Here is a 24,788-nt window from a genome sequence, read left to right as displayed (position 1 = left end):
AAAAGCATGGGGAACGACCTCTTAAAAGTCTACCATGACTCCCACTCAAACTGAACAAGAAACTATTTCTGATTTTTTAGCAGCTCTCTCACTGTCTGACACTGAAAGACCAAACACCAATGATGTTCATTACTTGGCAAACGTATGGCTTGGTCAACTGGGTGAACAGGACTTGGCAACTGCCTATTTCTACGGGGTTTTAATCAGAAGGTTACAGAGATGCCTTTATTATATTCAAATGCTTGAATATGTATCACAGTTTGTATTGGTCTGACTGATTCTCTCAGTCATTTTTTCCACCCACCCCCCCCACCTCCCCCTTCACCTTCTTCCTTTCAAATCCTAATAACAGATAAGAATAAAACTTCAGGGAAGAGTACAATAGACTGAGGAGGAGAGAGAAAGATGACATCTGCAAGATTTCAATAACCCCAGGTATACTCTGTAATTTTTCTATCAAAGTCCCTAATTAGTTCTACACCATCTGTGAAAGAAGCTTCACTTAAGTAACTAGATGCCTCTTTTCCAAAATTGTTTTACTCCATGTCACAACCTTTCTGCTATAAGGAGCATATTCTGATGTTGTGGACAAAAAGTACATATACTCACTCTTCTTGATGCACCACTGAGCTACTTCTCCTCAACAGATATAACAATATCCCTAGATATCCTAGTTATTAGTATAATTCTTTTATTTCGGATGTTGCTACTGCTTCTACTGAAGTGTGTGTGCTTGTGTGTACATGAACACATACATATGCAACTTACAGATAGTAGAAGTGATTTTTCTGGAATGTGTGCATTACAATCATCAGAAATATGGCCACTAGATCTTCTTTTCCTTTTCTCAGAATCAAAAGAACCTGGTTCCTTCTGACTAAGAGTGGTGCTGTTCATGTTTCTGCTCTTCTTTTGCAATTCATCATAGTTCTTGTTTTCTGTGTTGGAGGGGAGGGAGGGGGGGAAAAAAGGTGATTTAATGGGTTACCCTTAAAATCCTTTGTATTTCTTCATAAATGTTATGTCTTAAATAAAATGCATGGAAGCAGACACCTTCCACAACAGTTCCTTCCTTTTTTAATTGTGTGTGCTGCCAAAATATATTCTCTAAAATAATTCAGGAAAGATTATTATTGCACCATTAGTTAAGATAAGGATATAACCAAACTCATAGCTCCCTTCCGAGTAAGAATTACCGTTCCATACTCCAGAGCCTTTCTTTATTTGCTGGATGCAATATTCTCCATCTCCTGTTCTAATCTGCAAATATTACTAACCAGTATTAAAAAGATAGAACATTCTCCCTGGAGACTCAGCGTAGAGTTCACCATTTTTCAGCAGTAAATACAAACATTGTCAGATAGAATATTTTTGCAGGGTTTACAAAACATTTGAGCATTCTTAATGTATTACATTCTTGAATATAAAAGACTTATAAATCAGGATTATAATGGTGCAGTGAGGCTGCCCTCAGTTTCCTTTTTCTTCCACAGATCTGATTCACCACAGCTTTATTCCTATTTAAAAACAGCTATTCAATATATTTTACTGTATCTGTGAAAAAAAAACATGCATTTTGAGAAAACACATACACTGCATGCAACATCTATTTTATTTCTGTGCTCTCCTCATAATACTAGACAAAAAAAAAAAAAAAAGGAAAATTTTCTAACACTCTCCAAAATTAACATTTAAATGCCAGATTATTGCTCACTACAAACCTTTTTTCTTCAGTTCCCGTCTTCTAAAAGTGAGGACATCATTTTTTTCTGGTTCCTTAGAAGCCTTGGTCAATTTACAGAGATCATCATCTGTCTTCCTCAGGCAATGTTCAGATCTGTAAAGAATATTAACTATGACTTATCTTTGATTTTGAAAGAATACTGAATAAAAATTCCGACAGAAACAAGAGTTGGTTAGACCACAAACTTCTGCCTTTCTTGTAACCACGTGGAGCTTGGCAAATGAAGCACAAACCAATTCAGTTCCCGTTGCAGAAATACAGATACTCTAACATTATTAATGAAATGGATGCTTCTAAAAGATGCAAAGTATGAAAATCTGACATGCCTGACATCAGACACTGAAATATTATTTTGTAAAGCGTGACTGCAACAAGAACACATAACAAGAAAAAGAGAGAACAAAGTCAGTTGAGTGTATCTTTGGCTTTGTCATTAATACAATGGGAATGAGGCAACGTAGTATATTTTTAACTTAGATTTAGAATGGCTAACAGAATCCACTGAGTAAGTTCCTGCAATAAGAAAAGATTTTAAATAGAAATTCCTGATCATAAGGGCCTGAAACAGTAACTTTAAAGGAGGTGAGGGGGTACAGGACATGAATGGGGAAGAATCAGAAAATGATTACAGTAACAGAAACTAGGCAACCTACAGGTGTTTAGTTGAGCTCGTAGTTTTAGTCTAAAAAGAAGGATATGCAAGAAAGTAATCAGTTGGGGGGGGGGTGTTAATTTTATTAGCTGCCTTTTTTTTAAATTAATAAGAGAACATTAACTGGACAGGGCTTTGAACAACCTGGTCCAGTGGAAGGTGTCCCTGCCTGTGGGCAGGTGTTTTGGAACTAGATGATCTTTAAGGTCCCTTCCAACCCAAACCATTCTATGATATTCAGGAGGTGCTGATCAACTGAACAGTATGACATCCTCACATTTGAGGTCTGATCTTGTAAACATACTCTTAATTTCTCTGGAGGCTAGTTAGAGCTGACAAAAGTCTACATAACTGGATTTTGGTTTCTAGAGTATGCATTAGGTTAATGGTTGTATGTTTATGCAGTATTTTCTTATATGAACTTAATTACATTCAGTATGCAAGATTTCTGAAAATTTATCAGGGTTTCAAGATAAAAGAAACTAACCCTTGTGACCTCTGCTTCATTTTCTGTGAGATTTGGAAAATGAAAAAGAAAATAAAGAAGGTTTCACAGATAAAGCAATTTAATGCTGCTCTGCAAAATGTTTCATTCCTCCTTTTGTGACCTCACTTACTGCAAAAAGATCTTGTGTTCATTGTTTTCTTTTATAATGTGCCTAACTCAGAATGTTGCAGTCTCTAATTTGCAAAGAGATAAGCAATCATCATGATGACTGAAATCACTGACAGCTGAGCTTGGACTCATGAAGAACATCACTGACTATGGGAAAGAACATTCTTGACATCTCAAACTAGACAGCCAAAGCTGTTGGACACTTTCTGAACAGATGCCTGTTCTTCAGTGCCATACCTGTAAATTAGAGTAATCGGTGCTCTTTGGGAATACTGTAAAGACAAATAAATTCCAATTCCAATCAAATAGAGTGTTCTGACACCACAGTAGTGAGAAGTATAAAAGAATCATGAAGAAATTGCAAAGAATCATTAACTGAAGAATCATTAATTGGACCAAATACAGAACAAGTGTTTGGTAAGTGTTATTATGCCTTCTGTATATTGAGCAAGTCATAGTGTTCTACAGATCAGGCAGCTCTAGTTCTGAAATAACCTCACTACAGAAAACTGGATTTTGGAACCCGCATCTCTCTCTCAACTTGAGTATTTGTATGCATAACAGCTACCTAAATTTGACTACCTTAAAAGGCCATACAAAACCATTACGTGTTTTTTAGCATTTGTTTTAGACCAACATCACAATTCAAGTATTTCAGCAGTAGGAAACATTTCAAAGAGAATGTTTCAGCTAATAGACTTCCTTGAATATATTTACTCGATACACAAATTCTGCACATTTTATTTCCACTTCTAATCTTTGCTGATAACTCAGTTTAAAATGCACTTAACAGATATATGCAAAACCTAAGAATCTAGGTCATTATTCACTAAAGTGTTCCTAACAGCCATAAGAAACAACACCTTAAACCCCTAAGTTTCTTTACATTTAAAACCTACTTCAAATTTGTTAGTTATACTGATAAGTCAGTGGTGACTCAAATGCATTTCACACTCAGTTGCAATGAACGAGCAATGCAAAATCCACCAATTCTGTAATACCAAAAGCAAAAAAGGAAACAGGGAACTTGCAGCAAGTTCTAGTGGATAGAGAAAGATTATTATTACCTTGTTCTGATCACACACAATTCTTTAATTCTTTAATCTTAAATTCCATAGTACAAAACTGGCACAATTTTGAGTAAAACAAAGCGTGCATTCTAGCTACTCTGACGATACAAATGAATCTCTATATGGCCATGTGCATACATATGCATAATGCTCATAAGGGGAAGGTTTTACTCTCCTCTGAAAGAAGAGATACCAAAAGAATCAGTGCCAAGACCTTAGTTACAGACAGGTGACCAGGATCAAGTCATGTCTTTGTTGAAACAATTCCTAAATTCTCCATTTCTTATATGGTATCTATTACAACTTGCTGTAATGCGCCAGTCACTGGCGATGGGTGGAAAATCCTGCTAATAACAAACCTTTCACTTAATACACTAGAAAAGCACAGGAACAACATATTAATCCTTCAAACAATAAACGACTCCAAATCTAAAGCAAGTTGAGAGTACACCAACTGCTAAAAAAATTGACTAATTGACTAGTTCAAACCATTCTTGTGCTTAACATAAAACTCAACAACAACCTTCAGATATGAGCTTGAAAAAATATGCAACGTTTCCTCAGATTTAGAGAGCTACATACATGAGTTCATGTCTTCCTCTCGAACAACCCACTACCTCCCATCATCCAGAACAATACCAAGTGGAAAAATTGGTTATTAAAATTATCTTAAAGACTTTGTAGTAAAGAAAAAAAAAACCAACCAAAAACCAAAACAAACAAAAAAAACCAACCAACCAACCATCCAAGAACACTAAAACCCACAACAATTCAAACAAATTCCTCCCACTTTAGTCAGCCTAAAGTTATGGAGAAATATTTATTAGCAACAAAAGTAAAACTTCTAAAATGAGACAGTCTAATGAACTGTTCTGAATCCCTCATTTAAATTGCAGCTTTGTCAGATTAATTTAAGCAGCAATGGGGATCTCAACAGGAAAAAAAAAAAAACCCACAAAAAAACCCCCAAAACAAACAAACAAACAAAAAAACAACAAACCCAAAAAAGCCCAAAACAAAACCCAAAGGAATTCTTACTAATTTAGGTCCTCTAAGATGTTCATGTGTCAGAATGAGGAATATGACTTGCTTTTCTCAAGAATTTTTAAGATTTCTTTAACCTGACATCTGTTGATTATTCCTGCCCTCACCAATAATTCTTCCTTTCCTTCCTCTTCCTATTTTCTTCCCTCAAATTTCTTGCTATTTGTTCCTGTGAATACTTTGCTGTTGAGCAAAAAGGCAGCTATAAATGACAAGAGGAAACAGCTTACTCTGAATTCAACTGCCATTTCAGACCAAAATAAGCATTATATAATATCTGATTTCTGCTAGTTTTATATGTCAAGCCTTACTGTGATGCTCAATCAACCTAAACACAGGAAGAAAAGAGGAAAAGTAGATGTTAAGCAATGAAAGGACATACAGCCCTTAAACAATGGCTCTCTGGGATTGAGACCTCTGGTGGATCAATGTGAAAATAAATAAACCATCACAGAGAAGAATATGTAGAAATTTTGCACAAGAAGTTATTTGAAATCATGCTAGAACACATTAACAGCAACAGGAAAGCAAGATTTTGGTTCTGGACACAAAACCAACTTAAATGCATTTGAATTACTTGGCCATCTCCACAGATCAAAACACTGATCTATTGTAAACAGAAATTCATTACAAGAGAAGTAGACTATTAACATCAAGTACAGCAAATCAGAACAAATGCAATGTTAAAACAGCTCATTGGAGCAGCATGTTAGTTGTTAGTTTGCATTCAGGAAATTGATCTCATGCTTCAAGACAAGAATAACAAAAATTGTTTCAGGGAAATTCTTTTCCATTGTGAAGTTATGTCATTTCAGGACTGGCAAAATCAGCAGTAACATACCTTTCAGACAGAAAAGAACTTTCATGAGGAGAATTTAATATTTGACATGTCTGTAGGCTGGCAACAGATGATGAGGGTAGTTGACCCGATCGTAATTTATCATCAGCAGATAAATTTGCATCAATTATTACATGGCTGTCAATGTATTTTCTTCCAATTTTCGTCCTCAGGACATTCGTCAAGATAACTTTGGGTTGCCTGCCATATATATAACAGTAAATCGTAAATACTGCACTGCAATCTAGAGAAAGAAACTTGGTAATCAAACATCATTACTTGCAGTCCCTTAGAGACAAAACAAAATCCCACTAAGGAACTTAAATCCAAGGTAAGCAGATGAACACAAAAAAAAAAAAGCGCAACAAGAGACCAAGGTAAGAAAAGCTAGCCATATAATTTCACTGTAGCCAGGTACAATTCACACTGCACAGTCTCTAACACATCATATAAGTATTGTTTAAAAACTGACAAATGTTTATCTCTAAATAGCTTTCATGCAATATCTATACACATTTCTTAGAACTATGGAACAATCAATCTTGATTTTCCTCTGAACAAGAAGCCTCCAGTAAAATACACTGAATTTTCTCAAGCACTTACACAAATAGGTAGCATTAGATTTTGTTCCCCTCTTCAACTTTCGGGTGGCATTCTACAGTATAGCAATAGCAAGGCTCAGAAAAACAGGCAAGTGTTAGAGGAGACAAGCATCAACAATAAGTTAACCAAAAATATTAAGATGTAACTGCCCACTTGAGCACACACATGTAGTAGCAGCACAACTTATACAATGCCACTGCAGCCAGCTTGTTGTATAGCTCGATTTACCCACTTAGTTTCTCATACTGTGGTTTAAATTCTACCACTTTCATTGCAATTTATTTTGCATTAGGATGTAATGTTATGGCCTTTTTTGAATCTGTTGTAAACAAAACTGTCTTTTGGGTATTGAATGTGTAATTCTTTTGTTGTGTGTATTCATACCCAAAGCACGCTCCAGCAGACTGTGTGGCGTCTGGGGAGCATTCAGATCTCCTCTTGCACCAAGATATAAATTTGCTTTAAATCAGGAGACAATCCTACAGACAAGATGTTGCAGAGGCACACAAGTTATAACCAATGAGGATATATATGATTGAGAGGAAAGGTCTAATACAGAACACTACTGTAGTCTGGATGTAACCTCCAATAGAGGAAGCCCCTAACCTGTTACCATCAGAAGATCAGAGAGAAAACTCATTCATAGTAGCCATACTTTTCCCTGGGTATCTGCAACTGGCCACTGTGTGGAGGGGAAAAGGAGAGATATGGAACTTGATACGCTTTTTTTCCTGACCCTTTATGCCAGTTTTCCTATTTTCATGAAGAGTCTGAAACAATAACAGTGAAAATACACTTTGATACCTTCTCTGAAAAAAGAAGACAGTTAAACGCAAGTGTATTCTTTTCATAAGATAAAAATTTAAAAATAATTTGAGAGTCCAATGGCTGAATCAGAATTAACTGGTCTTGTCAGTACAGGACCACCTAGAAGCCCTTTTATAAGGAAACACTACAGTGTGCCTGGTGCATTCTCTCTCAATGATTATCAAAAGGAACCAGTCCAAGGGGATTGAATCAAGTCAGATGACATGAGAATGAAAATATGGTTCATGAACAAGATACCTATGGTACAAAGAATATTTTCTCATGAAAAACACAACTGCAAGGAAAATTATTTTTAGTGACACAAGGTGAAGACAACATACCTTTTAGACAGAAAAAGGCTTTGGAGAGTAGGGTTTAAAATTTGCCATATCTTTAGGCTAGCAGCAGATGATGAGGGTGGTTGATCTGACTGCAGCTTGCCAGCATCAGAAAAAATAGCACCAGTTTTAGGTTGCGTCTGTGTGTATTTTCTTCCTATTTTCATCCTCAGGACATTCGTCAAGATAACTTTGGGTTGCCTGCCATTTAATAATAAATTAATAATAGAGTGCTGAGAACTTCTTAAGTCACATGAATTCAACAAAACTTTTCTTTGAGTTAACTGTCTCTGCATCAGACCTTGTATCTTCACCAGAATTATGTTCACTTCCCTGACAATTTACAAAACAGTTCTCTTTGGAGAAGAGGAAACACAAACACATCTCTTGACCAGGACAGCCTTTCAAGGTTCTTTCTTCTGGCATCAATGACTAACACATCCATATGCAATTCTGAACAGGCAAACTTCCAGTGCAGAAGCCTGGAAATCTTGGTGCATCTTTTTTTTTTTTGCAAAATGTTGGAAGTGGTGTCACTATGGTCTTATAAACTGTCCTGAACGTGTACACTTGAGCATTTGCAGGATATGGAAACCAGGACTCACATTGTAGCATCTTATTTTATAATAATGAATAATATTGGTTCCCATATCACAAATTAGCTTATGATCTTGTTGGGGAGGAAACAAGAAGCTAGTACATTCTCTCAGTTTTAAAGCTCCAACTAATTTTTATTCAATTTTGGTGAAGAAACCGCATACAATTATGAATTACAAAGTTAGTAAAAACTCATTATTGAAGTACTTTAAACAAGTATCTATACTTTGCTGATACTGCTAGACTGGTACTCAAGTCTTTGCATAAAGAACTAATTGTGCAGCATGACCAGTAGTTTGGAATGTTTCCTTATAAACTGATAAGCATTATATATCATAGATAATTTGTCAGGATTGACTTTTTTTTCCCCAAACAGATGAGATCTGGAATTGTTTTCCCAGGGCTGGTCCTAAGCAGCCACTGAAGTTCAGGCTCATTTGTTGATTTTAAAAAATTACTGAGGCAAGAATTGCTTTTTTGATTGCATGCTTGCATAACAAACTAAACTGTTCACACTGTAGAGCAAGAATCCTTCCTTTACAGCTACAGAAAGCCTTTTATTACTCACATAGCTCTTATATGCATGCTACAGTGACATTTATTAAGCAAATTGCTGCTACTCTTCAGTGGATTTAAAGCAGTGCAAGCAACTTGTCAGAAATTACAGTTGTCCCACTGACATGCTGCATTCAGCTCAACAGCACGGTTATGTGGTACCTAGTATAAACAAATACAGCTATGGCATAAAAACTGCTGGAGAACAGCAGGATATACTTGAATCTTAAAAAAAAATAAATAATCTGGAACTGCATTACTAGGGCAACATACTGAACTTGGGGAAGATGTTTCACAATCATTTATTTTGCTCTTTCAGTAGTTGCTGCATGTTGAGATTTCTTTTCTCCGTTCACTTACTATGTTAACAAGACACATAACCCCTCATTGAACTTGAAAAGACAGCAAGGTTCCTATGCATAGCCTGGACAACCTGCATGTAAGCTATGAATGCTGGTCAATCTTACTGATCTCTGTATCACTGAATGCCTTAACACACACGCAATTAGCTGCTTTCTCTTTGAGTTCTGCTACATGTTTCCTACACCAGTGGTCTTCAAATTTTATTTTATTTTTTTGATCATGCACCTCTATCATTAAAAGTATTTTGAGCATGTAGCTTCAACATGTTTAATTTTTATATAGATGTACTAATAACGTACATTATGAAAAACAAATAGAATTTTTTAAAAGGATGCAATAAAGATGAAGTAAACTATTAATTGTGCAAAATACATTTCCTTCCTGCACCCCAGTGGATTGTCTTGCAAACACCACACCTTGGAGACCACTATCTAGACAAAGGACAATAAAACTAAATGGTTCCCATTCCAAGCTAAGTAACTTGCGCTTATGTGAAGGCAGTTTCCTCCACTGTCTTAAACTTCTTTTAGAAGTTTTCCAAAGAAAAACTAAGCGGTAAAGAGCTAAAACTTTGCCTCAAAATAAAAATAAAATGCTGAGGGATTATAAAAACAAATAAACCAACCCCCAAACAAAACAAAGCAAAAAAACAATTTAAAAAACCCAAAAACCCACAAAAAAAAAAATCCCACACCCAAAAAACAACCCACAACAAAAATCCCAACCTGAATAAAGACACTGATGCCAAGAATCTGGACAGAGGAGAAAGCGTTGTATAAAAGATTGGCCCTAATTAGCTGTTGAAAAAAAAAAACCCAAACCCCCAAGCAATCCAGGATTTCTGAAGTGACTCTATGAAGGCAATGAGAAGTCACATGTACAAAGACAGTCTCATTAGAAGACTGATCTAAACTACAGAAGTGCTCCAGAATGTTTTGGCAGAGTCAAGAAAAGCTAAGATATGCATTTGTTCTTTTACCTAGACCTGCGTACACTCTATGATTACTAATACGAATAACTGTTGTTTTTAAGAACCTATTAGAACCTCAGAGCCTGAGCATGTACTTTGAATACTGTAACCCTAAAAAAGGTTTGTTCTACGCTCCAAGAATCCAGAGATTGGAGTTTCATTTAAAGATATGCTTTAACTACTGAGAAGCTTAGAAAGTAAATCATAGAATCATAAATACAGGTCATGAGGGACAGTTTAGTAACACTAGTATCTTACATGATGGAGCCCAACCATAGCAGCCTAGTGAGCATACACCAAGCCTGCAAAGTGTTCTCAATTTAGCATAGGAAGCAAGAGACTTATTTTCTACAGAAGTCTCCACGCAGTCAGAAGTTCTGGCTCTTTTCTGGGCTTCTCAAATGTTCAGAGTTGATAAATTAACCATAGTTTAATACATCAGAAGTGCTTACAGTGACCAGAATATACATAACTTGTTTGTCCAACAAGGCATATATAAGCAATACCTAAGGAAATTAAGATGACGTATATTTAACAAATGTGATAAAAATTCAGAATTCAGCTACACAAGAACCTATTAGACCATTAAAAAAAATTTACAACTAGTAAAGCAGTTAAAGGCTATTTCAAGGTGAAAGTCATCAAGTCATGCAAATTCATCTTAGGAAACTAGACATTTACACTTCTGATTTAATTTCCTCCTTAAAGATAAGGAAGACCCAAACTACTTTAGAGGTCCAGTTACTAAAGAACTATAGTGGAAAGACACTTCATCTTTTGGGGTACCAGAAGAGATGAAGCAATGAAAAACTAAGCCACATATTTCTCCTCTTCCTCAAGCAGGACTCAATTACAGATCAAACTTTGAAGTATTTAAATAGCACTTTTCCTCCAAATACAAAAGAGTCACAGAAGAGGGCCCTACTAATATGAAGATGTGAATCAAAGTTTCTCCTTAAAAAGAAACCAAACAAAACCAGAAATGTTTTAAAATTACTACTGTAGAGCACCACGAGACAACAAAACTGTGTTATTCTCTATGGAATACTTCCATTCTCCTACCTAGAATCATGATGAGCCTAATAGTTTATTTTCCAAATCTAAATTATTTCCATTTTCCTTGTTCCACCTCATAGAAATGCCAGATATTTTTTCTTTCTATTTGTCAAACACAAGGTATCATAATGAAATTTTACTAAATTTAGAGTGAACTTGGAAGGTAATTAGTCCAGTGGGAACATACATGGTTACAGAATCTTTATTTTAATTGCATGATCAGGACTTGTAAAGATAAAAGACTCCAACCTGTAGGGACTTTAACAATACCATCATGACAGAGAAAGCCCAAAGCAGGAGGTAAAGGAGTCAGAAGCAAAACTTCCAGTGAAACTGGATTTCATTAGTTATAGTTTGTTGGCCACCATGGAAACTCAGGTCTGACATTCTTTGCCCACATTCACATCAGGATAGACCTTGACAGGCTCCAGGGCTGACCATAATTTGGTTTACTGATTGTTATTAGGTACAGAATTTGTAATGTTTCCCACTCCCTTGCTTTAAATGGAGTTACACATTTTAAGCAAGTATCTTTGTAAAAATTATCTTAGAATTCAAAGAAAACACACACATGCAACTAGCTCTGCACTGGAAATCTGTGCAAGGAGAGAAACCTTTAACAAACAAGAAAGAAAACCATATACAATTAGCTATTCTTAAAGATGTCACTGCCAGGCTAAGGCATCACTTCTTATGTGGCACCAGTTTTTGACTGAAGACCTTGACAGGACAACTGGTTATGACCTGATCTTCAGAGCTTTACAGTGGCATCAGAGCTTTCAATGGTTTCCCTTTCTAAAGGGGGAATGGCATCTGGCTGCATTTCTTGAAAGATTATGTCATTAAGACCGACCATAAAATAGATTCAGAAAAAAAACCTACACTCAAACCAACCTATACATATGTAAACAATGGCTGGGACACAGATCCCTGAATTACCTGTTAAATTGTCCACAGAATAAAGTGAGCAAGTAATGCAAAAGACACTTCAAAAGATAAAAATTAGTGTCAAGCAGAAAAAAAAAGGCAAGCAAAGTATACATTAAAAGCAAGACCCACCAGCAGACCCAGCAAGTAAACTGCGCAAAATTAAGACTGGAGGCATCTTGGTAAAGAAAAACCAAAGGTTTCTAAAGCAAGCACCTATCATACCGCTTCTTATCTACCTCCACAAAACAGAAAAAAATACCTAAGCAAAGGTAATGAAAACATACTTACAATGCAAGGATGGAACAGATGAAAAAAAAAATTATGAAAAACGCTATTAGCTGCTCCTGCCAAGTCTGTCACTTCTCACAGGAAAAAACCCCCAAGTATTATCCTACCTTACAAAGCAAAGGACTGAAAGCTATTAATTGTTTGTACCCCTTTGGGCAAAATGTTTGACCTCTATTTCAGATGAAACATGCCTCCTTAAACATTTGAGATTAGCTCCTATCAATAAAGAATATTGTTTTTAAAACAACAGAAGCTAATAGCAGTTGTCATTAAGACTTATTTACTGCTTTTCAGGGCAAATGAAAAAAGGAACAGAGAAACTTTTGCATTAGAAACATTTTCAGCATGCCACTTCGCTGTCCTCTTCTGAGGAGTGTTGCCAGTTCTGACTCTTGCTCAACAAATACCACCTCTTTAGAACCTGTGTGCTCTTTCTGCTTATTATGCAACAAGGTCAGTGCATTGATTTTGACCGACTGAGAAACACTGAGTACCCAAGTGGAAAACTTAGAACAAGGTTTTTTGTATATGGTAGCAAAGTTCATTTTACAGAGTACCTTCAGCTAGTCTCTAAGCACACATCTCTTTTTTTGAGGAAGTGAAAGATGCACAGGTTTAATATCTGAATGTTTACTGTCTTTTTACAGTTGAAATCATCTCTCACTAATGTGCTGGTAAGAATTTCGGTAGAAATGATGGAACATCTACAAATGCTACTTGAAAGTCTCATCTCCTAACATACGTAATAGATCCAAACGTAACTTTTTAAAAAAATAAATTAAAAAAAAAAAAAAAAAAAAAGAGAAGTTCCTCAATGTTGAAAGGTCAGTTCAAAGCTTACTGAAAGGCCTGTAGAGACTGATATCAGATATCAACCATTTCACAGCATAATTAAAACTCACGTAACTGCAATTAACACAGCTTTTAAATTTGGCTAGGTTGAACCACTCCCTCAGTCAAAGTTACTGAGAGAAGCATTTTGAGGTAAGTACACAAAAACTAACAGCTATGCCTCTAAGGAGGTATGAAAAATAAATTCAGAATCTTTTATAACTTCAGCTCTTCCCTGCAACAGCTGGAAGCATTCTGAATGTAAACATCAGGCTAATCAATGACTATTAAGCTGGGAATTAGTCACGGGAAAAACGAACAAAAAAAGGAGGAAGAGGACAATTAACGACAAGGAGCTTCCTCCTAAATCTGATGTCCCCACCCAGAACCGCTTCGCGGTTCTGCAGGAGGCTAATGAGAAAGCACCCACCACACCTAATGAGCACCCTGCTGATGCACCAGTAAAGAGGATCACTACTGGTGCCTCCAGGAAAAAGAGGAGGGTCATAGTAGTAGGGGACTCTACTTTGAAAGGCACAGAGGCGCTCATCTGCTGGCCTGATCCAGTCTCGAGGGAGGTGTGTTGCCTGCCGGGGGCTCGGATCAGGGATGTTGCTGAGAGGCTGCCTGCTCTAGTAAGTCCTGCTGACTATTACCCCCTTCTAGTCGTCCATGTGGGTGCTAGAGATATAGACAGCAGTTGCCTGGAGGACATTAAGAAGGACTACAGAGCCCTGGGAGAGGTGGTTAAGGGCTCTGGAGCTCAGATAGTTTTTTCATCGATTCTCCAGGGCAAAGGGGAGGACCTTAAAAAAGCTAGGCGTGTCTGGCAGGTTAATAAATGGTTAGAAAGCTGGTGCCATAGTCAGGGGTTTGGCTATTTAGAACATGGGGCTCCATTTGGGAGGCCAGATCTACTGGAGGCTGGTGGAGCTGGTCTGACAAAGAAGGGGAAGAGCTGTTTTGGTAGGAGGCTTGCCAGGCTGGTCAGGAAAGCTTTAAACTAGATGTGTTGGGGGAGGGGAGCATTGATCCATCCCAACATTCCTGGTCAGTTGCCAGCACCTGTAATAAGTGCTTGGAGAGATGTAGAGATGTTCCAGCTGTCCCAGCCATTGAGTCGGCTTCATTTGGAGCTCGGCTAAGGTGCCTCTATACAAACGCCCGTAGTATGGGGAACAAGCAAGAGGAATTAGAGATGTGTGCAAGGTTACGGGAATATGATGTCATTGGTATCACAGAAACATGGTGGGATGGCTCCTATGACTGGAATGTCGGAATGGAAGGTTACAGGCTGTTTAGAAAAGACAGGCCAGGCAGACGGGGAGGGGGCGTTGCTATCTATGTCAGTGATAGGCTAGAGAGTATGGAACTCTGTCTGGGGATGGGTGATGAGGTAACAGAGTGTTTGTGGGTCAGGATCAAAGGGAAAACAGCAACGGGGGACATTACGGTGGGGATCTGTTACAGGCCGCCTGATCAAGAGGACTCTGTGGATGAAGCGCTCTACAGACAGATAGGAGCAGCCTCACGCTCGCACGCCCTGGTCCTCATGGGGGACTTCAACCATCCTGACATCTGTTGGAGGGACGGTACGGCCCGGCACAAGCAATCCAGGAGGTTCCTCAATTGTGTGGAAGACAACTTCCTCTTTCAAGCAGTAGAGGAGCCGACGAGGAGAGGTGCCATGCTGGACCTTGTGCTCACCAACAGGGAGGGACTGGTTGGAAATGTAACGCTCCAGGGCAGCCTTGGCTCTAGTGATCACGAGATGGTTGAGTTTGAGATCCTCAGGACGGTGAGAAGAGCGTGCAGCAAGCTCACTGCCCTGGACTTCAAGAAAGCAGACTTTGACCTCTTCAGGAACCTCCTTAGTAAGGTTTCATGGGATACAGTCCTAGAGGGCAGGGGGGCCCAAGACTGCTGGCTGATATTCAAGGATCACCTGCTACGTGCTCAAGAGTGTTGCATCCCGACTAGAAGAAAGTGCAGCAGGAGCGCCAGGAGACCTCCATGGATGGACAACGAGCTGCTGAGGAAACTTAGAGGGAAAAAAGAAGCTTATAGAAGGTGGAAGCAAGGACAGGCGGCCTGGGAAGAATACAGGAGCATTGCCCGAGAAGCTAGGGACCAGGTTAGGAAAGCTAAGGCCCAGCTAGAATTAAGTTTGGCAAGGGATGTAAAAGATAACAGGAAAGGATTCTATAGATACGTAGCAAATAAAAGACAGGCTAGGGACAATGTAGGCCCTCTCCAGAAGCTATCAGGAGAACTGGCTACCATGGATTTGGAGAAGGCTGAGGTTCTTAATGACTTCTTTGCCTCAGTCTTCACCAGCAAATGCTCTGACCACACAACCCAAGTCTTGGAAAGCAAATGCAGGGACTGTGAGAACGAAGACCTTAGGCCCACTGTAGGAGAGGATCAGGTTCGAGACCATCTTAAGAACCTGAATGTGCACAAGTCCATGGGACCTGATGAAATCCATCCACGGGTCCTGAAGGAGCTGGCGAATGAAGTTGCTAAGCCACTGTCCATCATATTCGAAAAATCCTGGCAGTCAGGTGAAGTTCCCGATGACTGGAAGAAGGGTAATATAACCCCCATTTTCAAGAAGGGGAAGGTGGAAGACCCGGGGAACTACAGACCAGTCAGTCTCACCTCTGTGCCTGGCAAAATCTTGGAACAGTTTCTCCTGGAAAACATGCTAAGGCACATGAAAAACAACGAGGTGGCTGGTGACAGCCAACATGGCTTCACTAAGGGGAAATCCTGCCTGACCAATTTGGTGGCCTTCTATGATGGAGCCACGGAACTGATGGACAGCGGCAGAGCAGTCGATGTCATCTACCTGGACTTGTGCAAAGCATTCGACACTGTCCCACATGACATCCTTGTCTCTAAATTGGAGAGACATCAATTTGATAGATGGACCACTCGGTGGATAAAAAACTGGCTCGATGGCCGCACGCAAAGAGTTGTGGTAAATGGCTCGATGTCCAGTTGGAAACCTGTAACGAGTGGTGTCCCTCAGGGATCGGTGTTGGGACCGGTCCTGTTCAACATCTTTGTCGGTGACATGGACAGTGGGATTGAGTGCGCCCTCAGCAAGTTTGCCGACGACACCAAGCTGTGTGGTTCGGTTGATACGCTGGAGGGAAGGGATGCCATCCAGAGGGACCTTGACACGCTTGTGAGGTGGGCCGATGCCAACCTTATGAAGTTTAACCAAGCCAAGTGCAAGGTCCTACACCTGGGTCGGGGCAACCCCAGGCACTGCTACAGGCTGGGCAGAGAAGAGATTCAGAGCAGCCCTGCAGAAAAGGACTTGGGGGTGTTGGTTGACGAAAAGCTTAACATGAGCCGGCAGTGTGCACTTGCAGCCCAGAAAGCCAACCGTATCCTGGGCTGCATCAAAAGAAGCGTGACCAGCAGGTCGAAGGAGGTGATCCTGCCCCTCTACTCTGCTCTTGTGAGACCTCACTTGGAGTACTGCGTACAGTTCTGGTGTCCTCAACATAAAAAGGACATGGAGCTGTTGGAGCGAGTCCAGAGGAGGGCCACGAGGATGATAAGAGGGCTGGAGCACCTCCCATATGAAGACAGGCTGAGAAAGTTGGGGCTGTTCAGCCTGGAGAAGAGAAGGCTGCGTGGTGACCTCACAGCAGCCTTCCAGTATCTGAAGGGGGTCTACAAGGATGCTGGGGAGGGACTCTTCCATAGGGACTGTAGTGGTAGGACAAGGGGTAATGGGTTCAAACTTAAACAGAGGAAGTTTAGATTAGATATAAGGAAGAAGTTCTTTACAGTGAGGGTGGTGAAGCACTGGAATGGGTTGCCCAGGGAGGTTGTGGATGCTCCATCCCTGGCAGTGTTCAAGGCCAGGTTGGACAGAGCCTTGAGCCACATGGTTTAGGGCAAGGTGTCCCTGCCCATGGCAGGGGGGTTGGAACTAGATGATCTTAAGGTCCTTTCCAACCCTTACGATTCTATGATTCTATGATTCTATGATTCATAGGCCACAAAACCACCCAATTTATCAGTGTCAAAATCATTTACTGTCATTAAGTATTTTCATTACCTGTGCAGTTTGTTTTCAACAGCCTCTCCTGACAAGAAATCACTTATGGTCAAGTTACCTTCCAGTCAGAAAATGGGGCACAGAATGCATACTCTTCTTTGTTTAGAGTTGAATGATTTGTGGAATGACAATTGCTTCATTAAGATAAATATAATTAACTTATTCATGGAGTCATATTTCATAGCTGTTAATGAATCTAGTTCTACATTTTCATTTCCTTTTGTCAATGTAGTTGACATCTGGTTTCAAAATTTTCTCAAATAAACAATTATTTAGTTGACAGCTTCACAGAAGATGATTTTAAGTAATTTGTCATCATCCCAAATAAACCAAGATTCTTGCTCTTGGCAACAAAGCATAAAGAAGTGGCACATCAGCAGTCTCATTTACTCACTTAGGTGTCTTGACTGTTACAAGGTGAAAGACCTCTAGGTTTTTACGGCCTTCCCCATATTGCTTCAGTTGCTGTTTTTCTGTTTGTTTTTAAGAGTTGATAAAGCCAGGTTAACAACTGTGGATTACAGAGCAAAAAGTGACAAGCAAAACATAATCTGGGAAATTTCTTAGATATCAAAAATACCTAGGGCTAGAATGATAATTTGTACTTAGACAGTAACAAGCACCTTTCAAGATTCCAAGCAGGTCAACAAGTAGTAATTCCTCTAGTAAGTGTTGCACTAACGTTCCAATGTAGCAGTCTTGTGTTATGTTAAAACAAAGAAAAAGTTATAGTTGCCATTAAATCACTGAAACGTGATTCTCTAAAGGTTGAGAAAACCATCTCTGTGTGACACAAATAATTAGCTAGAGAGCAGACACCCATCCTCAAGAAAGATTATGAAACTCTGAATATACATAGAACTAATTTTAAGATGATTTCTTACCCAATTAATTCTTCATCATTAGAGCTGTGTCTGTTGCAGTCCTTTTGCCTTTTTCCTTTTGTGTAAGACTTTCTGTTGTTGGCACTTAATTTGCACTGAAATAAAACAAATAAAACTGGCAGGTTCCAATATGTTATAATGAGTATTACACTAGAAAGAGGGAACAACGCCAGACATTGAAACAATGCAATTGATGAAACAAAGCAGAGCCACAGAGAGTATATACAACCATTTGGAAAGAATTAGTTTGCTTGATTTAAAGCATCCACATACCACCTGATCTTGAATGGAACTTTCTTCTCCTAAAGAAATTTGACAATACAGAACAATTCAATTATATCCCTATTTAAACAAGAACTATCCTAAACAGGGACTTAAGTATTAGGCCTGTTTTACATAATGACAAATATGCAACATAAATGCCTGGAGTTAAAGAAAGTAGAGGTTAACCAAATGAGTTACATTCCACTCAAAGATACAAAATTTGGACAAGGAAAAGCAATTTGAATATTTGGTACTTCAGTGGTAAAAACCACAACAGCAAGACTTTATTTTTCCCAAATCCTTTTACATTATCAGAATGTACTTACATTTTCAAATTAAGTGAAGCTCCACTAAATCATATAGTTACTTCTGCAATTCCAGAAACTTATCTCCCTCTGCCATTACCTCCTCCTAACCATTCCTCTTTTTTTTTTTTTTTTTTTAAACACAAAAGATACTAAACCAGACAGATGTTTGAAAATTACGCCAGTCTGGCTGAAAGCAAACTTATCTTCATTTCTGTTTAAGCATGGGGTGAAAGAGCACCCGAAAAATTCATGCCCATGCATATTTTACAGTAAGGTCTGAAAGGTGCATCCCAAGTCAATCTTTTGCCTTTTATATAGGGGCTGACTCTAATGCAAAATACCCTTATTACTACAACAGCTAGGAGCAAGAAATTCTTTGAAGGTGCTCTCACCTCCTCTCACCTTCAAACATTATCTAGTACACCTCATAGCACTGGTCTTTAAGAATGTTAGAGACCTATATGCCCAAATCACTAAAAGCTACAAAAAATCTCTCCAACATGGAGCAAACTCTAGCAACTCTAAACACAACTACAACAGACTTTATGGATAAACCAGCAATATTTGTTTTAATAATGATACTTCATGAGCCATCTTTTCTTTTAAAGTATAAGACTAGCCAGTGTTTAAAGCATACAAAGCCCTCTCTTACATGGGAAAATCTGAAATATATAGACACAGGTAGGAAAAATAACAAATGGAAAATCAGACAATATACACAAAACAAGGACAAAGCTTTTTTTTTTTTTTTTTTTTTTGGGCCCCCCCCCCCCCCCAGTTCACCAAGTCTAATCACTGCTTTTACAAAGGCAGAGAGCAAGACAGGAAGAATTCCAATTCCATGCAAGTGCTGTCTGGCTCTGCTTAAGAGGCTGCTCCTTGTAACCACAGGAGACCTTACTTCCAGCTTTAAAACCTAACTGTAATTGGATGCTCTGCTCACTTAAAGTATTAACGGTACATAACCACACAGTGAGTTTGTATTGCAACATGCTCAGAGGACCAGGCCTACCAAGAGACCTGGGTCACATTATCACCACTACTGTAAATCAAAAGGATTCCTAACTTCCCTCACTAGGTTTTTAAAACTCCTCTGTAGGGGAGCCTGTTTGTCTATTCCATGATTCTGAAATCACTAAAACCAGCAACAAACTCTCAATGCTGAGCTGAAGGAGCCAAGAGTAACAAAATACGTTTCCAAAACTTAGCATTTTAAAAATGTTTACTGTATCTGGAACAGATTTATAGAATTAAGTATTCACTTCCATAAGTGACTGAGATGATAAAGACATACACGATAAATAAATGATAGACGCCATATAAGTACTTTTATAGTCTTTTGGTCTTAATACTGAAATCAGCTATTTCTGTCACCTAAAATTCCACCAAATGTCATACAGTACTTAACATATTCTCTTAATGTTTAAGCTCTTAGATACAAATAATGATTAATTGAAAACTCAATGTAAAAAATATTTCCATACCATAACAAGAAGTTTGATAAGTGAGCTAAATACAACCTAAAAGCTCAGGAACCAGAAGACAACTAACTAACTATATATATTGTTAGTTAGAGGCAAAGATAAATATTTGCTTCTAAATTCATGATTTTCAAGATAATTTTGGGTCAGCTGAAGACCAACTCTGCTTTTTAATTATTTATTCTGGCAATACAACACTAAGACTTCCAGTTCTATAACTGTATGCTTGCAGGCAGATTTCAGATCTACACACTTGTCTCTTTCCAAGACAATCTGGGTCAGATATTGATCGTAAGGCAGCACTCAGTATTGAAAAAATAAAGCCTGCAAAACAGAACCAAAATCCCATATAACATTCTCCTATGGACTTTATACTCCAAAGAACTTCTCTTTACCTCTTTTAAAGGGTAGTCCCAATGGTGGGAGTCTGGGAACCTTGCCAAAGGGGACTGAACTTGAGCATCCTCTGATTTCGTGTTTGTTATCTTGCTTGGTATACGAAACTGAAAATAGATGATGTTACATACATGACGAAACTAAATTATCCACTGGTGCTATGAGCTGACATAGTGCCACATACAAGTTTTCTTAACTGTCAGGCAAATTAACAAAGTTGCAAGGGAAGCACTGACCTGTAACTTTAATTTAAATGCATTGCTCATTGGTGCTTTATCCTAAATAATGTGCCGTACCATACGAGGAGCTAGCTTTAACACATGAACTGTCTGAAGAAGTTCTTACTTCATTAACTTTACAACAACTTCAAATGTGTGCCCAAAAGGTGACAACCAATCTACTGGCACTGACAATTTTCTTAGTTCCCTCTGATTTGTTTTCACTCCAGATTAATCATCTCATCTTAAAAAAATGATAAAGAGAAAACAAAATAACCGAATGCCATGATGAACGTCATACCAGGTGTGCTCTCAAAAAAAAGTTCAGGATGAAGAGCAAACATATCTTAGAAGAGTACAAGTATTTTGATATGATAATTTAGCATAAATACACTATAATCTTCTCAAAATGGTATCAACTACTGTCATTGCCAACCTTCGCAAAAATGGAACAAGCATTTCAAAAGTAACTGCTGACAGATAAAGCAGTTTGTGATTTGTAGAAATTTGCCAATTCAGAGAAAATATATAGGATATAATGTTCATTCACTGAAATTCAAACCAAAAGTGGTCAAACTAAATTTCTACCAGTTCATGAAGACAAGGAGAGAGAATAATATTTCCTATCAGCTAATTAAGCCAGTTCAAATAATATCAACTGAAAGAATGAAAGCGCAAGCATTGCCATTTCTCCAGGTATCCTGAAAAGCAAAACCTTACCTGCAAATACAACCAGATTAGAATGTATCAGAGAGGGAATGCAACATTTACACCTTTCAGATAACTGTCCATCTCAGCCAGGAAAAAGCTGAAGCTACTCCATATGATGGCCACTGACAAGCATATTATGAACTGAACTTGCAAGCCACCAAATGCCCTGGTTGTAACATGAAGTTACAAGCAAGGACTCAAACAGTGACATGAACACAGAAACTGCGTTCATTAGCATTATAGGGAGTCCTTCGGACAGACCATAACTGAAGCATAGTGTACCATAATGAGATAATCCTTCAATTCTTCAGTTTGAATTGCAAGTGCTCTTGTTCCTCCTCTACACTTCTTTGAAACAAAGATTTAATGTTTTAGTAATTAGGCCTGAATTTTCTATACAGTACCTCAAACTGCTTTTGCTGGTCAAATGCTGTAGTAATAAATACGCCTTTAGTAACAGATTCCTCAAATTATATAGGATGTAAGTGTTGTGCACAGGCAACAACTTCTAATACAAGTACCTCCCAATCAACATTTAAAGATTAAAGTAGACATTTTCTTTTTCAAGAACATCTACAATTAGATTATTTGATTGTTGTTTTGTTTTGACAAGTGGGCTATAAACAGGTTTTATCAGTCAGAATGCATTATTTTGATCTGCACCTTAATGGCCAGGTACAAATTTCTTACTTCAGAACTCCACCTGCTGCCCAAGTAGCGGCTTCCATTATGAACTTTCTAAGAACACATATTTATCTAAAATTTTAACATGCGTTTCAAGTTACAGAGGTTCAAATGATGTCTGTAATAAAATAACAGGTAACATTGAGAACAGGTAAGGTCAGACTCAGAAAAGAGATAACACAGATGGACAGACAGAAAGGGATAAAAAGCACAACATACATTTATCAGCAAAATTCCCACTGTACAGTATCTTCCTAGTACTTGCACTCATTAAGAAGATGTTGGCTTGCAGTGCCTGCAATTAATTTATGGAACAAACACAAAGTCAAGAGGTAACCAGCAGAGGTCTGTATGTATTGTAAGTGCAAGTTATACAGTTGCCTCAGTTTTTCCCTTATAGAAAAGGACTACCTCAACATATACATGTGCATATGCACTTAGACGCCTCATCTAAAGTACTACTTTTCTGAAGGTTCCTACTTGTAGGAGCAAAGGTCAGAGAATGCACATAAACAAGGTGCTGGAAACAGCTGATTTCTAAAACAACAGACAGTCCAGACCTTACCTGATCTAACCAGCTGCTGTGCCTATAATTTGTTTCCACCAAGCTTCCACTGCTAGAAACCACTACTAATAGGAATATTTTAGAAAAAAACCCCACTAGCATAAGAAGTCTGAATACATCTCCGCAGATAACTAAATGTTACGCAGCTGCTCTACTTTTAAAATTTTAGATGTTAGTTTAGGTCTTAAAATGTCCTCAAAACCACACCATTTATGTGCAACAAAATGTTAAGCTTGTCGTGTATTAACACACATTCAACAGTAAACATTACTACTGACTGCTACCAGCAAAAAGCATTTCTCTGGAAAGAGTGCTCCAACAAAGCAAAAGCTGGACCACTGGAGAATGAATTTGATTGTGCAAATACATCAGAACATCCTAAGACACCAACAGCCTCAAAGAAAATTGCTGCAAATTGTAGGACACTTACACTGGCATGACTTGAGGATGATGTTTTTCCTTCCATAGTTTTGTCTACTGAAAAAAAAAAAAATTAAAAAAAATAAGCTTAGCAATTTTTGATTTATTTATTCAGAAGGAAGCAGGACCACAGTAGCAGGTACTAAGCAAGAACATGAGATTAATTTTTGAGCAAGCTAGCACAAAGAAAATTCATTCACAGAATGGTTTGGGTTGGAACGGACCTTAAAAGTCATCTAGTCCAACCCCCTGTCACGGGTACGGACACTTTTCACTTTGAGCAGATTGCTCAAAGCCCCATCCAACCCGGCCTTGAACACTGCCAGGGATGAGACAGCCACAGCTTCTCTGGGCGCCCTGTGCCAGTACCTTGCCACTCTCATCGTAAAAAATTTCTTCCTTATGTCAAACAGTTTAAAACCATTGCCCCTTGTCCTGTCACTGCGAGCCTTGATAAAAAGTCAGCCACAATACAAGAGAGACAAGTGACTGGGCAAGTTCATGTAGTTTCATTTAGCTCGGCGGTTTTTCAACTCTCAGCCCCAGCCCCGGGTGCTAGGAACAGCAACATCTACAGCCTGTTAAAGAAAAAACAAAGTACTGCCTATTCGGACACCTGCAGAGAGGAGAAACTGATAAGCGGCGGCCCCCTGACAGCCCTGGGGGGAAGCAGAGGCCCCATCCAGGAGTGGCACCACCCGGCCTGTCAACGCAGGAGACCGCCCTGCCGCGCTGGTTGCGGCCGCCGAGCAGAGCGGCGGGGCAGAGGGGGGCTGCCCGGCACCCTCGCTTCCTCAGCTTTCCTTCTGCTTCCCCAGCTTCCTCCTGCCCCAGCCACCAGCTCTTCCTGCTAGGAAGGGAACAGGCTGCTCACTGACAAGCGGCCAAGTACCGAGGGTCAGCAACTCCGCTTTTTCATGCTCCCGCCTCAGCCTCCTCACAAAGCAGCAGCAATACCGCCGCTCCGCCTTCCCTCCCTTGTATGCCGCCCCTCACCCACCCTCGCCTGCCGGCTTCGCTACTCCGCCATAGAAACCCCGTCCGGCACTGACGGCTCGGCACTGACGGCCCGGCCCCAGCCAGCGCAGAGAGTGTCGGCGTAGGACCCACCAGGACACTGCCAGCCAGCTTTAGTTCAGCCTTATCCCCACCTGAGCACCTAGAGAGCGACCACCACCCATAACACTCACCAACACAGCTGCACCGCTGCCGGTCTTGTTTATGCAGGCCCCGCCGCCGCTTGCGCAGCTTCCCTGGGTACTTCCGGGCTGGGCACCACCTCCGCCCGGTTCGGTAGAGCCGCCCGCCCGCCGCTCCGCCCCGTAACGGCGGTAACCGTCCCCTCTCACTCGGGCCCGCCCTGAGGCGCTGGCCGCGCTCCCCTTCATGAACTCCGCCGCTCGGCCCTGTCCTGCGGGCTCTCGCTCCCCGACCCCTCCGGCCCGTCTTCCCCTCATGGCGGGGGGCTCGCCTT

At 39.5% G+C, this 24,788-nt stretch overlaps 1 protein-coding gene across 5 annotated transcripts in view; it reads right to left on the bottom strand.

Annotated features, from left to right (window-relative positions):
- The window catches only part of SENP7 (SUMO specific peptidase 7), a 46,365-nt gene extending 21,697 nt beyond the window's left edge, over positions 1-24,668 (bottom strand). The window contains exons 1-8 of one of the 5 annotated variants that reach the window (XM_030475943.1): positions 24,505-24,611; positions 23,325-23,368; positions 20,716-20,823; positions 18,268-18,362; positions 7,716-7,913; positions 5,968-6,165; positions 1,722-1,837; positions 769-938 (exon numbers count right to left, since the gene is read on the bottom strand). In XM_030475943.1, coding sequence (XP_030331803.1) covers positions 769-938; positions 1,722-1,837; positions 5,968-6,165; positions 7,716-7,913; positions 18,268-18,362; positions 20,716-20,823; positions 23,325-23,360 — 921 coding nt within the window. In that variant the 5' untranslated portion in view covers positions 23,361-23,368; positions 24,505-24,611. Of the gene's footprint in view, positions 1-768; positions 939-1,721; positions 1,838-5,967; positions 6,166-7,715; positions 7,914-17,777; positions 17,895-18,267; positions 18,363-20,715; positions 20,824-23,324; positions 23,372-24,504 lie in introns of all 5 variants that reach the window. The other 4 variants (XM_030475946.1, XM_030475944.1, XM_030475945.1 and 1 more) reach the window with 4 other exon arrangements.
- Between the last annotated feature and the right edge of the window lie 120 nt (positions 24,669-24,788).

The sequence above is a fragment of the Strigops habroptila genome, chromosome 2, assembly GCF_004027225.2.
Source record: "Strigops habroptila isolate Jane chromosome 2, bStrHab1.2.pri, whole genome shotgun sequence".
NCBI classification, from domain to species: Eukaryota; Metazoa; Chordata; class Aves; order Psittaciformes; family Psittacidae; genus Strigops; species Strigops habroptila.
The sequence above is the reverse complement of the archived record's forward strand: the minus strand, read 5'-3'. Positions and strand labels throughout refer to the sequence as shown.